Source organism: Ochlerotatus camptorhynchus, unplaced genomic scaffold (genome assembly GCF_037179485.1).
Source record: "Ochlerotatus camptorhynchus isolate MF236.1 unplaced genomic scaffold, CSIRO-AGI_Acam_v1.1 ptg000125l, whole genome shotgun sequence".
Lineage (NCBI taxonomy): Eukaryota > Metazoa > Arthropoda > Insecta > Diptera > Culicidae > Ochlerotatus > Ochlerotatus camptorhynchus.
In genome coordinates, this window is record NW_027040615.1 from 1045814 (window position 1) to 1060509 (window position 14696).

General features: G+C 43.9%; 2 protein-coding genes across 2 annotated transcripts; both read left to right on the top strand.

Annotated features, from left to right (window-relative positions):
• Window positions 1-2882: 2882 nt before the first annotated feature.
• Window positions 2883-3542, top strand: LOC135700038 (uncharacterized). Its single transcript, XM_065220429.1, has one exon. The coding sequence runs from the start codon at window positions 2883-2885 to the stop codon at window positions 3540-3542; it is 660 nt and encodes a 219-aa protein (XP_065076501.1).
• A 2648-nt stretch (window positions 3543-6190) lies between these two features.
• Window positions 6191-7549, top strand: LOC135700039 (uncharacterized). Its single transcript, XM_065220430.1, has 2 exons — window positions 6191-6291; window positions 6337-7549. The coding sequence occupies exons 1-2, from the start codon at window positions 6191-6193 to the stop codon at window positions 7547-7549; spliced, it is 1314 nt and encodes a 437-aa protein (XP_065076502.1).
• The last annotated feature ends 7147 nt before the right edge of the window (window positions 7550-14696 follow it).

Consider the following 14696-nt stretch of genomic DNA (forward strand, 5'->3'; position numbering starts at 1 on the left):
CCCCGACACCAACCTCGACGACAGGTCCAGAACGACTGTGAAGGCAGGAACAAACAGCAAGCACGACTGGGTCGGAAGGACTAGGGGCTTCCACAATGCTGCAAGCAATGCGTTCTGGGTTGATTTCAGCAAGCAGCGGTGAATTGATTGATTTCAATGTAGAGGATACTATTGGCCACCGGTATCCGCTGGTGGTTTCGCACCAATACTGATGACTTGACGGTTTTTTGAGCGATTTTCAAATTCACGGAAATACACGTTCTCAGGCCATATTTCTTCTGACAATGCAACGTCCTTCAAATCTTTACAAACGCCCACTTTGAAAGTCACAAAGCTAAGTGTGGCAGGGTCTTTGTCCTTAGGCACCAAACTAATAACCTTAGGTTTCACATCGGGGCCCAGATTCATGCAGGTAATTGCTAGTGATGCGATGTCATCATCTAGAGTGTTGGGATCAAAAGCTGACAGATAAATCCATAGCAGATCCTCACGCTGTGGCACTGTTTTCGACGTATTAAAGGCTTATTTAGTCCCACGAGTAACCGGAGCTTTCGCCGACGACAGGTTCTCATCACGCTTCCGTTTCGGAGTGCTGGGAACAGGATTCGACCCAAAGATTTTCGGCCATGAAGGATTCAAAAGGGGAGCTGGAGGTTTGGCATCTACCTTTGCAGAAAGAACATTTACTATGTCCTTCAGCCCAGCTATGTCGTCTTTTAGCGAATTCACTGAAGCTTCATCAGGTAAATTTTCAGCAGTGCACCGTGACGTAATTTTCCTAAAGTGGTCGCTGGAAAACACATCCGCGCAACAATCGCACATCCAAAAAAGATTCCGGCAATGAGTTCCCAACGCCTCGTGTAGAATAATCCACCTTTGCACAGATCAAGTGAAACAAATTACCGCAGTACCCGCGGCAACAAATTTTCTCCGAATCCGATACAACTTTTTTGTAACTGGTGCATGCCATCCTTACTGATGATCGATCGAAAGTGATATCAACAATCAATTCGAAACTAACGATTTTAAATTGGCTCACTACTTGACTAGCCTATTGGTCCCAAGCAAACGATTAACGTATCCCATTCTAGCCGAAATTTTAGTACTACGCAATCATTGTTTTGATTCGCTATGAAAGTTTGACAGATAAAATGAGGGGTTATTTGATTTTCCTATGTTTCGAGGGGTGAATCGATTTGCTTGGGACCGAAGAGAGTACCAGAGCTGAGCCAAAAAGTTGAGCACGTTTCTTCGGGAACTTCTGGTCTTAGAGTTACCTCTATGGTGATATCGCCAGCAAATATGCTTCACGACAGTCAGCACTGGTTCCTTTTTATTCCAGGAGATGTCGCTCCACGCGAAAAAAAAATTGCGTGGGGAGGTGGTAGGTGCTTACTAATCAGTGACAACACAATACCAAACAATGCACAGCACTCGCGACACGTTTTATATACGATTGGCACTAGAAATGCTCTGAACTATAATAGCACTATGATGTGAATTGTGTTGTGTGGTCGATATTCTGACACATGCCTTTGACGACGATGACGACTACGACGACGGCAGTCCAGCTAACTAGTCTACCGGTAACTACAGAGACGTGGCGGTTGGACTAGCGCGTCTACCGTACGTGCTTGATTTACTACTCGGATTTGATATCCTTGTTAAAAGTCCACTACACAGACACTTCTGGTCTACTCACTCACCTGAGATAAAGTCCGCGATGGCCGTTGCTTGAGCATCGCAGAACCCGTGACTCCGTGTCACCGTCTTGCCGCGGCCATGCACGCCTTATTCAGCAATCGCCGTTAAGCATGGCCGTATCCCCGAGCAAAGTCCAGCATCAAAATGACAGCAAATTGAAATCAAGTTTTGATATCAACATCAAACTGAAATCATAATTTGATTTCAGTTTACACATTGACAAATTTGATACCAAATTTTGTTTTCATTTTGTTGTACATTTGCTCTTTAAAAATATGTTGTTACGGGTTTGTTTTCATTGCCTTAGCATAACATCAAATTGAATACTTGTTTTGTTATCAACAGGAAAAATGGATAGCAAATTTGGTTTTCAGTTTGCTCTCACTGATAGCAGAAATAGTTTTCAATGTGATGTCACAGGAAGATATGTTTGCTCTTAATTTTGATATTTTAACCGTTAAAACGACCAAAACGACAACAACCTGAGTAATCATTATCAGCGAAATCACAACATCAAATTTAGATTTCAATTTGATCTCAGACTTTGCTCGGGTCGCCTGCCCAGTGGGTTTCACCGCAAGTGGTTTACACATTTATTTGAATGCTCGATAATATGGCTTGGAACTCGGGTCTAATTACGAACCATTATTTTCAAAAGTTTTGTTCCTTTGGCAGGTCTCGTTTTCTTTGATATTGCCTCCTACGGACATTTTCCAGACGGATCAAGAGCTGAAGATCATCGTCTATAATAGTTGAATCAAATTTAACATCGCATTTTGGTACTGAGGCAACTCTTGCTTCAACTATAGAAGTAGTCAAGAGCATAATTAATTTCATCTTTGGTTTGCAAAGGAATGTTTGGATCAAAGCTATATTCCATAAGTGTTCGTATTGCACACAATCAGCTCTATGGAAATTGAAAGTAGAACTGTTGGGACTAGCAATTATTTCTTGGGATATTTTAAAAGTTAGTCAGTATGGGTAACCAATTGGCTACAAAGTTGACATGAATCAGTTAGGACCAAATCAATAGTTGAGGGATTTCTTGGTGAAGAAAAGCATGTTGGGCTATTTGAATATTGAATAAAGTAATAACCCGCAGAAAATCATCAAACAGAATATTACCATTGGAATTGCTTTGAGCGTTCTCCGTGAGAAGGGATGCCGTGATAGCGAAAATGGAACGCATTCACGATATGATGATTCGAGCTGGAGCTGGAGGAGTAACTGTGTACCATTTAGAAACGTATCTTCGTTTGGTGGATTCCTGCTACGACGAATTCAACCTAATACAAAACGAGGTCTATGTGGAATTTCCTGACCTGCGGGAAGAGCAGGAAATAAAGTTCATTGATTTCGAGCAGGATCTTCGCGTGGAAATTTGCACTGCTCTGGAAACATTTCGTAAGAAGCAGATTGTGCCACAGGTTGCATTGCCAGCGCCCGTTCCTGTCGCTCTGGGACAGCCTGCCATCGCCAACCAAGTACCCGGATTACCTCACGTCCCGTTACCATCTTTTGATGGGACCTACGAAAAGTGGTTTCGTTTCAAGCAGCTGTTTCAAGATTTGATGCAGAAGTATCCGGGCTTGTCGGACGCAACAAAGCTACACTACCTGACGCTGGAAGGAAAGGCGGAGAATGTCATAAACGAGCAAATCCTCAACGAAAACAACTTTGACGCTGCGTGGAATGTGCTCGTAGAGAGGTTCGAGAACAAGCGCACAATCCTTGACTTACACACGCATGGAATCATAAACCTCCCGAAAATGAAGAATGAAAGTGCGGCAGAGTTAAGAAAGCTTGTGGATGAATGCAGCCACGAATGCGGCACGTAGAAGGCTTGGAGTTCCACGACAAGAAGATGCTGGGAATGTCCGAGAATTTGGTGATTTCCCTCCTGACGTCGAAGCTTGATAATGCGACGCTCAGTCAGTGGGAAAATACCATCAAGCACAAGGAAATCCCGAAATACAAGGAAACGATCCAGTTTCATCGAGATAGATGTTTCACTCTCGAACGTTGTGAAGCGAATGCAGCGAAAAAGCCTGTCGAAACATGGAAGCAAAGGTCATTGGTTCCCAACCCGAAGCCTACCGTGAGAGTGCATGCAGCACAACAGGAAATTGAGGAAACGTGTGGAATTTGCGACGATTCACACAACGTCAACAAGTGCAAGGTCTTGAAGCAGATGCCCATGTCTGAGCGTGTGGGGAAGGTCAAGGAAAAACAGTTGTGTTTGAAGGCCTTAAACAAGGACATCGAGTCAGTCAGTGCAGATCTAGGGTTTGTACCATCAGCGGTTGCGGTAGGAAGCATCACACGCAGTTGCATTTCGAAGAAAGCTCGGTTCGCCCTAAACCTGAAGCGGAGGAGAGCGGTAACGAATCCGACAAGGATCCACCTCCAGGCGAGTCTTCTCAACCGACAGCGAATGTCACGTGCACTAGCATCACGGCTACATCGCAGGAGATTTGCAAGAAACAAGTGATCCTTTCGACAGCCGTCGTCGAAGTTGAAGACGCTAGAGGAGCCTATCACCGTTTGAGAGTTATTCTCGATTCCGGCTCGCAGTCGAACTTCATGCAGCAACTTTGCAGCTTGAAAGGCGGCTTGACCAACATCCAGAGTTGAAGGAGCAGTATACAGCATTTATCAAGGAGTACATTGAGCTGGGGCACTGCGAGAAGCTACGTGAAGGTGATGTAGGCGATGAAGGATTGTATCTACCCCATCATTCAGTATTGAAGCCGTCTAGCACAACCACAAAACTACGCGTGGTGTTTGACGCGTCGGCACGGTCGGAAGGCAACCTGTCGCTTAACGATGTGCAGATTGCAGGACCGGTACTCCAGGATTCGTTGGTAGCCATTGCGATGCGCTCAAGAAAATATCGGTTTGTGTTCAAGGCTGACGTTATCAAAATGTTCCATTACCTCAAGTTCTATTGGCGCAATAATCGCACGGATAAGCTTGAAACGCACGTGCTGAAAACAGTCATCTTGTGCTCCATTCTGTGCTACTGCTTGGCTGACGATGAAGATGAGGATTTTCGGATTGTGGCAGAAGTGGTACGAAAGGCCTTTTTATATGGATGACGTCCAGCAGCTGATTGCCTTGCTACAGCGTGGAGGCTTCGATTTGCATAAGTGGTGTGCAAACTCCACATAACTCCTCGTCAACATTCAAGGACCGAGAACAACAAGCAAAAATCGAAGAGCACACAACAATCGGAGTCAGTAAAACTCTTGGGTTATTGTGGGACTCTACCCGGGATGTTTTCTTGTTCGATCTGCAGTCACAGGAGGATCAAGATGTTTATACTAAGCGCCTCGTACTGTCTGAAACAGCCAAGATCTTCGATCCACTCGGCTTCTTGGAGCCAGTGACAATCACGGCGAAGCTATTCATATAGTACATTACTGGGATGAGCGCTTTCCCACGGAACAAGAAGCAAGGTGGAGGCAGTTTAGAGGAGAGCTGCAAAGCATTGCAGAACTTAGCGTTCCTCGAAGAATTGTGGAAGATGGCGCCATTGCATTCGAAATACACGGATTCTCGGATGCAAGCAAGGCAGCGTACGGAGCGTGCGTATATCTACGATGCCTGAAGTCGAACAGCAGTGTATCAATGCATTTGTTGAGCAGCAAGACCCGCGTTGCACCGTTACCAAAGAAACACGACAGCAAGAAGAAGATGAAACCATTCACGATTCCCCGAGGTGAACTTTGCGGTGCGCTGCTGTTAGCAAGGCTTGTAACTTCGGTCATCAAGTATTTGGATATGAAGATAAAGGGGGTCATCCTTTGGTGTGATTCGCAGATTGTTCTTTGCTGGCTTGAGAAGCCACCTCCAAGTCTAGGAATTTTCGTTGGTACCAGAGTTCGTGAGATCCAAGAGCTGACGCAACAATGGGAATGGCGATATATCGAGTCCGAGAACAACCCTGCAGATATCGCTTCCCGTTGGATTCCAGCTACTAGACTGCAGAATGCAAGCATCTGGTGGTATGGCCCGCCAATGCTGCATAGTGAGTATATCTACAACAACATCACCAATGGTTCGTTCACGCCCTAGGCAGTTTCACGTACTTTTTGACTCTCTATTCAGAGTGCTTTTCAACTTTCCCTCACGGTACTTGTTCGCTATCGGTCTCGTGGTGATATTTAGCTTTAGAAGGAGTTTACCTCCCACTTTGTGCTGCACTATCAAGCAACACGACTCCATGGAGAAATCTTCTACCATCAGCGCCGTTCAGAGCTACGCAACAATGCTGCCACATGTACCTTGGTATCCAGGAATGTGAGCTGCTTACACGTTACAGCAATTTCCGGAAGCTTCAGCGAATCTGGGCCTACATGTACCGATTTGTCAAAACTGTCGTCAAAGAAAACAAACAGATCGAAATGTTGTGAGTTGCGCAGTGCAACAACCAAAATAGTTGCACAAGTGCAAAGAGAAGGTTTATTTATCTGATGAAATACGAATGCTGGAGAATAATCGAGTGAAGGGAAGCAAGTTGCTACAGTTGGCACCATTTATCGATAAGGAAGGACTGTTGCGTGTCGGAGGACGCCTAAAGAATGCGTAAAGGTTGTTCGACCACAAACATCAGTTGCTACTACCCGGTAGCCACCATACATCGAAGATCTTGATTACTGCACTACTGGACAAGGAACATTTGCACGTTGGTCAACAGGGTCTGCTAGCGATTGTGCGTCAACGCTACTGGCCTATAAGAGGAAAAAATGTGGTCCGTCAGACCGTCAAGAAATGTCTCCGTTGTTTCCGCTTGAAGCCACCTGAAGTCATTCAGTACATGGGTAACCTTCCGGATTGTCGAGTAGTTCCTTCTCCTGCGTTCTTGAAAACGGGCTTAGACTATGCTGGACCGTTTTACATTCGGCAAGGAATTCGGAAGGCAACTAAGCTGAAATCCTACATTTGCGTGCTCATTTGTATGAGTACAAAGGCCGTACATTTAGAACTCGTTTCTGATTTGACCATTGAGGCGTTCCTGGCGGCCCTTCAAAGGTTCATCGGTCGCAGAGGAATTCCGAGTCAACTGTTTTCCGATAACGCCACAAACTTTCGCGGTGCACATTCGGAACTAAAGGAACTCTACGATTTGTTCCAGTCTCAGCGCACAACGAATATGATCAACGAACTGTGCACGGTAAAGGAAATTGACTGGTCGTTCATACCACCTCGTTCACCGAACTTCGGTGGTATATGGGAAGCTGGTGTCAAGGCTGCCAAATCACATATGAGAAAGGTACTTGGCGAAGCATCACTGAACTACGAAGAGATGAATACAGCACTGGTGCAGATCGAAGGAGTACTAAATTCAAGACCGCTAACACAGCTCTCCGAAGATCCAAACGATATCTCGGCGTTGACTCCAGCCCATTTCTTAGTGGGTCAAGAGCTGACTGCAGTACCAGAACCAAGCTACAGCGGAGTGAAGACGTCTTCCTTATCCCGATGGCAACATCTGCAGAAACAGAAAGAGGACTTTTGGAACAGATGGTCAAATGAGTACCTGAACCAACTTCAACCTCGTGGAAAGTGGTACAAGAATAAGGTGTTGATCAAGAAGGGTATGCTGGTAGTGATCAGAGAGGACAACATGGCTCCACTTCAATGGCGGCTTGGTCGCATCATACAAACACATCCCGGCGCGGATGGACTGATCCGCGTAGTAACAATCCGGACTTCTAACGGTGAGGTCAAACGATTTGTAAGCAAGATTGTGATTTTGCCTGTGGAGGACAACGTTTCAGTGGATTCATCGATTGACACAACGTGTCAACGGGGGGAGGATGTTAAGGATAATACCCATTGATTGCCTCCTACTACCCCGATGCGCTATCGGCGCTACTTTGGTTATACCCAGTGCTGCAAAATCTCGACAGTACACGGTGATATTCTGCGTGTTTTGCGAAAGAGGGAGAGCCAACTAGTTCCCACCTGGAACCTGAAGGTGACAGTGAAGGGAAATAAGGTACCACCCTTGGTGAAGATCTACAACTGCGCCTTCAGAGCTGAAATGTACGTGTTCCCAATGAAGCAATGCATGCGCTGTTGGAGGTTTGGTCACCCGGTCAAGCACTGCAAGGCAAAACCGAGATGTAAGAAGTGCTTCAAGTCGCATGAGCTGGAAGGTGAGTGCCAGATGACAACCAAATGTGCAAACTGTAACCAAGACCACCCGGCCGACGATCGGGATTGTGCGGAGAGAATAAGGAGAGTTAATATGCTACGGGAAATGCAAAGAACTGGAAAGCCCTACCATGAAGCTGAATCAAAATTCCCTAAGCTGTCAAACAGGTTCGAGCTGTTGGACGAGGATTCCGAATTTCCCGAAGTAGGCGGCGAAGAGAGCCAGCGGTCAGGGGGCGAAGGATGCAGTCAAAGAGGAAAAGCGGCATCTAAGGGAAGGGATACAAGAAGAACATACTCTCAAGCTACGCAAAGGAAGGACAAGAATACGAACGTGGAAACGGAACAGGATACTCAGAATCTGGGCGCGGTGAACTTGGTCAACACAACGCTAATCAATCGAAAGCATGCTGGCAAGTGTACGACAGGAACTTATCAAGCAACTGAGGTTGCAGGTCTGGTTGAAACCCCTCATCGAACTCCGAGACCAACTAGCGAAACAGATGAACGCCCCAAGAAGCGAAATAGACACGGATCAAATCCTGATAAAAGTCTTCGAAAAGATAAACGACATTGTTACTGCCGAAACCAACAACAACAATCCAGAAGAGCAGAGAATAGCCGCAAACAACAACAATGGCCAGTAAACAACTACGAATTGTCCAACTTAACATTACTAGTATCCGACCAAGCGAGAAAAGAGAAGAATTGAAGAAGTTTATGGTAGGTAACCAAATACAAATAGCTTTGCTTCAAGAAATATGGATTAAGGAGGGAGAACCATTCGTAATGAGGGGATTCAAACTAGTGTCAAAATGCAGACCAGAGGGCCATGGCGGCGTAGGAATCCTAGGAGACCAAACGGTCACTCTAGCAAAAATAAAAACACCGGAGTTCAAATGGCTAGAAGTAGTAGCAGCGAAAATCACAGAAGGGTTCGATCCGGTTTCCCTTGTGTCAGTCTACGCGCCCCCGACGAACAACAAAGCGATGATCGACGAAATGGGGAAACTGTTCGAATGGATAGAACAGTTGGAAGGGGAAATAGTAGTTGGAGGGGATATGAACGCTCACCATCGTAGCTGGAGCCCAATCGCAGAAGAATGTAGGAGAGGAAAAGCGCTGAAATACTTGATCGACTCATCAAAGCTGATACTCCTCAACGACGGACAGCCGACAACCATTTCGAAGCCTGGAAACAGAGACTCAGCAATAGATCTGTCACTAGCGACCGCTGGCATCACGAGGAAAACCACGTGGAGCGTAGAAGAGGAAGACTTCAATTCAGTGCATCTGCCGTTGGTGATAGAAATAAGTAGTGAAATGAAAGTAGTGCAACAGTGTGTTAAAAAAAGTTAATCAGAGTAGGGTAATAGAAGCAATTAATTCGATAAGACCGCAGTTCGTATACAGTGCGGAAGATATGCAAGAGTTATTTGAAGAAGTGATAGAAAAGTCATCGTCATAGTGAAAAACAAGAAGCAAAACTATCTAAAAAGCACTACTTTGAGGATAAGGAGAAGAACGTTAGCTACCCTACAGTCGAAACCAAACCGGAGATGCAAGCATACGAAATGGCGCTTCGTGATGAGGAGATTCTGAACGTGTTGAGGGGAAGAAGAACAAATTCAGCAGCAGGAGAAGATGGAATGTCGTACGGCATCCTAAAAGGTTTGTCACCCGGAATGCAGTTGAAAATAAGCGAGATGCTGAGTCGAGTATTTGTGTCTGAGCGAATTCCGGAGAGATGGAGAGTTATCGAGGTGAGGCCTATACTTAAGTCGCATCTAGATCAGTCGCTAGCAAGCTCCAAAAGGCCAATATGCTTGATGAATGTGTGTCTAAAATTAATAAACTCGGCCGTAAAAGATAGGCTAGTGGAATTAACGGAAATAGAAAACCTGATTCCGTCGCGATCCTTCGGATTCAGGAAACATAACTCATTCTCAACAGCGATCAATTATGTAGTAAACACAGTACTGGAAGCAAAGCAAGAAGGAAAGGAATGCATCGTTGTTTTTCTGGACGTTTCGAAAGCATTCGACTCAGTTGACACCACTAAACTACTGCAAACCCTAGCAGGGATGTCTATCCCATCGAAACTGATCAGCTGGCTGTACACCTACCTAACGAAACGGGAATTGCTGCTAAAAACGGAAGAAGAAGGAATCAGAAGGAACGTCACCGAAGGCCTACCGCAAGGTTGTCCGCTCTCGCCTATCCTTTTCAACCTATACACGGCATCACTCCACGATGTAGAACGAGAAGGGTGTGAGCTGGTACAATTTGCCGACGACTTCGCCATCATTGTGATAGGAGAAACGCTGGAGGATGCGGCGGTCAAAGCAAACGGAGTCCTATCGGATTTGCATGAAAAACTTCTCTCGAGGAATCTGAAGCTGAGACCAGCGAAATGCGCGGCGGTACCGTTTTCCAGGAAGGATCCCAGTCGACTGAGGATAAAAATCAACAATCAACCCATAGACATAAGAAATACCCACAAGTACCTTGGATACGTAATAGATCGTGAGCTCTGTCATCGAAAGCACATAGAGGAAATACGGAAGTAAAAGTTGGGAACGCTTTGGTGAGAAGCCGTTTAGAATACGGAGCAAGCATTTATGGCAGCGCCGCGAAAACCAATCTGAAGAAGATCCAAACCGTTCAAAATTCGTACATACGAATTGCGATGAGATACCTTCCTTCAACGCCGGTGCACGTCATGATCTCAGAAACTGGACAGATTCCCATGGACCTACGGATAGAGCACCTAGCAAAAAGGGAAATCCTGAGGAGCACATACCATCAAAACCCACTCTCAAAGTTTATCTAACGAACCGTTGATAATGAAAAACCAAACGGATCATACATAACGCTTGTGACAGACAAACACGTCGATGTGATTATGCAACTTCACCCAAAAAATGAGGAAATCAGCAAATTAACCCGTCTCCAATACTTCCCGAAAGTTGATATGTCGTATCACGTTCGGAGCACGCTAACAAAGGACCAACAGAAGAAAACTAATTTACCAGCACAGCAGTGGCAGAAACTATATATGGAAATTATCAGCACAAGATACCAAGGATACAACAGGATCTTCACCGACGCGAGTAAGACTAGTTCAGGAACGGCGATAGCAATGTTCGACGAAACATCCAAGACCAGCAAAGCGGATAAAATAAATGACAATTTTTCAATAACCAATGCGGAGCTGCTAGCCCTGCAAAAGGCAGTGGAGTGGGCCATAGAAAACAATATAAAGCAAGCGGTTATCTTGACTGACTCAGCGAGTGCATGCGCCATCCTGAGGAACAGGAAGGAAGTCCCAGAAAACTACATAGCCAGCAATATAGTTGAACTATTCCAAAAAGTTGAATGCCGAAACTTGAAAATCCAATGGATCCCGAGCCACTCAGGAATCCAGGGCAACGAAATAGTAGACGGAAAAGCAGTTAGGAGAACAGAAGGGACCCAAAGCATACACAACTCAATCACCTTCGGAGATGCGATAGTGCTAGCAAAAAAAGAATCGTGGGAGGAATGGAGAAGAGTCTTCGAAGCTACGAGTCAAGATAAAGGTAAATGGTACAGATCAGTACAAGAACAACCACGCAGGAATATTTGGTTCAAAAACTTGATACTATCAACGGAAGAAAATATAATCATGAACAGGATAAGAGCAGGGCACACCCTAACGAAAGAAATAAAAGCGATGTTCAAAATGGAACCAAATGACCGATGCACCGAATGCGATGAGACGGAAAACCTAGAGCACATATTGTACATTTGCCCGAAATTCAACCATATCAGAAGCAAATTCCCAGCACTGGAATACTGCATGCCGCTCGTCGGGATACTGCAAGATGAATGTGAGACAACGATGAAGCAGATCACCCGCTTCATTCAGGAAATAAAATTACATCTATGAATCAAAACCAAGAACACCTGGGAAGATGGACCAACCATGGTCTTAGCCGTCATCAGACAACAGCAAACAAAAAAAAACATTTCTCGTTCGCACACTTTTTCGTAGCTGTCAGATGCTTGTCCAGTTCAGTGCCCTTAAGAAACGTTTCGAGAAACTGAACGAAAAACTTCTTTTGAATTACGAATGAAGTGATGATTGGAAAATTCCCTGAGTCGAACCCAAATTCCCTGAATATTCCAGGTTTTTCCAGAAAAAATAGCATTTCCTGCAAATTCCCGGTCTTCCAGGTTTTTTCAGGTAGTAGACACCCTGACATTGCTTGTAATCGACGACGAAATAAATAGCAAAGTACGGTAAAACACGCTTTTTATTCTCTCGCAATTCGAACCGTCGTTTTACCTGTTAGTTTGTAACAGGATATCTGCGGAAACACATTAAGGCAGCGAATTCAATCGAATACTTTGAAAAAAAGACTGGACAAAAGTGGGAAACATTATCGCCAGGAATCTGTGCTGAAGCTCAAGGGAATCGTCAGATCAAAAGTTCACTCCTTGGCGTACGATTAAAGAAACTTCGGATTATTTTCAACCAATTGAAAGAGAATACTATAGAGAACATATATATGAAATTAACATAACGTTTTTTTTTCCTTTGGTTTGTTTTTTTCCGTCGATCTTGTTTTCCGTGCTGAGCACCAATGCTACCGACGTGCCAGGAAGGCAGCTCTCACACCTGGACCCTACCTATCGACCCCTCAACTCATGAACCGGGGACCAGCGGCTTTACTTCCCATCCGAAGGAAGGCGTGATCAGAGATGTTATGCCTCAGAACATCCCGGCGGCGCCGACTGGTATTGAACCCAGGCCTGCTGGGGTGAGAGGTAATCAGGCTCCGCCGGCGCCGTTTGTTAACATAACGTTGTTTTATTTCGATAATAAACTGTGCTTATACTTTCTGGGACACCCTATGTAGCTTTCTCAGTCGATAGCAGCACTCCTGAAATGTTATTTAATGGGAATTTTGAAAGAATTATCAATCTCATTGGAAATAGAACCAAAATAAAACACCTCGTTTCTCTAATTGACAAACCAATCAAAAAGGACTCAAAATTTACTCACCGCTAGAAGCAAGGTTTGAAGAGGAATCGACGATTTTTCATAAATCTCCATATCACAAAACTAGTATATCCGCCATTGCAGTGCACTGGCGGGGTGACATCTGTCGAATTTGATGGGGGAAAGCTATCACTCAATTCAACGTTTGTCATTTTCTAAAAGCAGTGACGTCGCGTAACCTGACTTTTGACCTGTTCTCCCTCTGTAAAAAACGTAAACAAATAAACAAATATTGCAAAAGATACAAATCAGTTGAACTAGATTCTGATTCTGTGTAACCGGTTTTGGACAAGAACATGATTATAAATTAGGTTTTTGAAGTCGGAGGCCAAGTAGAGGCCACTGTGTTAAAGCGCACGCTGAACAGAAATGCACTAAATTTGAGTTGACTACTTTTTGCTCGTTCCACCTTTTCATGAGACCAATTCGTTCGAGATGTTGTCCCGAAGCTAAGTTGAAATTTCTTGGTTCCTATCACGAATATTTTCGAACCGTTTGGCAGACTTGCCAACCCACACAGTAGGGAGTGTTCGGATCAGTGACCGGCCCCCGCCGCCGTTAATTTTAGTTAATTTATTGTACAATAAATTGGGCTTAGTAACAATGCTTCTTTGATTTCCTTCTTGTGTGTGTGTTTTTTTTTGTTTGCTTAGTGTTATCTGTTGCTCTTTAACTCATCTGTCGCAAATTTTCCGCTCTGCCTTTGGCCGCTGCTGCTGATTTCTATTTCATATCTAGGGTTAATTTTCTTCCTCTGCTTTTTCTTCTTCTTCTTCTTCTTTGTCTTTATTAAGTACTTTCAATGCAACTTTTTCGCCTCATCGTGATTGAGGGCGACATTTTCAATTTGTGTGCTTTATGGAGTGTATGTGTGTTACTTTTTCTGTATTCGGTTTTGTTTTAATGTGTTTATGTGGTTGTGTGAGTGTGTGGGTGTTTAGCAATAATGTTTCACAAAATATATTCTTAGTGCTTCTTACCTTCTTCGCAACTGGTTTATTCTTTCTCTGCATTTTTTTCTAACTCATTACTCTTATTTATTCTGGTTTAGAACTGCCGTTACGCACCTGTATGTATGTGTTCGGATGTGTTTGTGTGTTTGTGTAAATGCTCTCTGTGTCTTCACTAGTTTTGTTCTTGTTAAAGTTAGGTTTTTTGTTTGTTTCCTTTTAAATTGTTTATCTCTATAAGAATAATTCACAAGACTAAGACTGGCTGTTTTTTTTTGCGACTTGATTTTTTTGTTTTGTTTTGTTTAGCTTATTATTTAAATTTAAGGTAAAGTTTTTGCTGTTTACAAGGGGTTGAGGGGAGGTGTTAACAACACTTGCGTATTATTTTTTTTTAATGTTTTGCTTTTTTTCTGTCGTTATAAAAAGTAAGTTTGAAAACATCGCGCACAGGATTATCGTTAAGTTTGAAGCGTTTGTTTTCTGAAGCGTTTTTCTCTATGTTAAACGCTCAACTAGCTGTTTAAAACACATGTCTCTTACTGTGTGATAGTCGATAAAATAATGCGCAGTTTCTGTTTTTTTCATTTCATTTTTCAAACAACTTTTCGGGGGAAACGGGGGTAAAGTGGCTATCTCGTACTTTTGCTATGTGCCTATGTTTTAACTATGTTTTTAAAAAGTATACCATTAACTACTAATTATGCAGCGGTGCAGACCTGTTATGTTTTAACTGTATAACTTGTTTTGCGTTCACTTATGGTGCAACTAAGTAGCTCAAAGTTTGCCGAACGAAAATAAGCCATTCTGGTTTGTTTACTTTAATAATCTAG

Coding starts and splice junctions, on each gene's coding strand:
- LOC135700039 (XM_065220430.1), top strand. CDS start 6,191: ATGCTGGAGAATAATCGAGTGAAGGGAAGCAAGTTGCTACAGTTGGCA. Junction 6,292..6,336: donor GGAGGACGCCTAAAGAATGC/GTAAAGGTTGTT, acceptor ACTACCCGGTAG/CCACCATACATCGAAGATCT.
- LOC135700038 (XM_065220429.1), top strand. CDS start 2,883: ATGGAACGCATTCACGATATGATGATTCGAGCTGGAGCTGGAGGAGTA.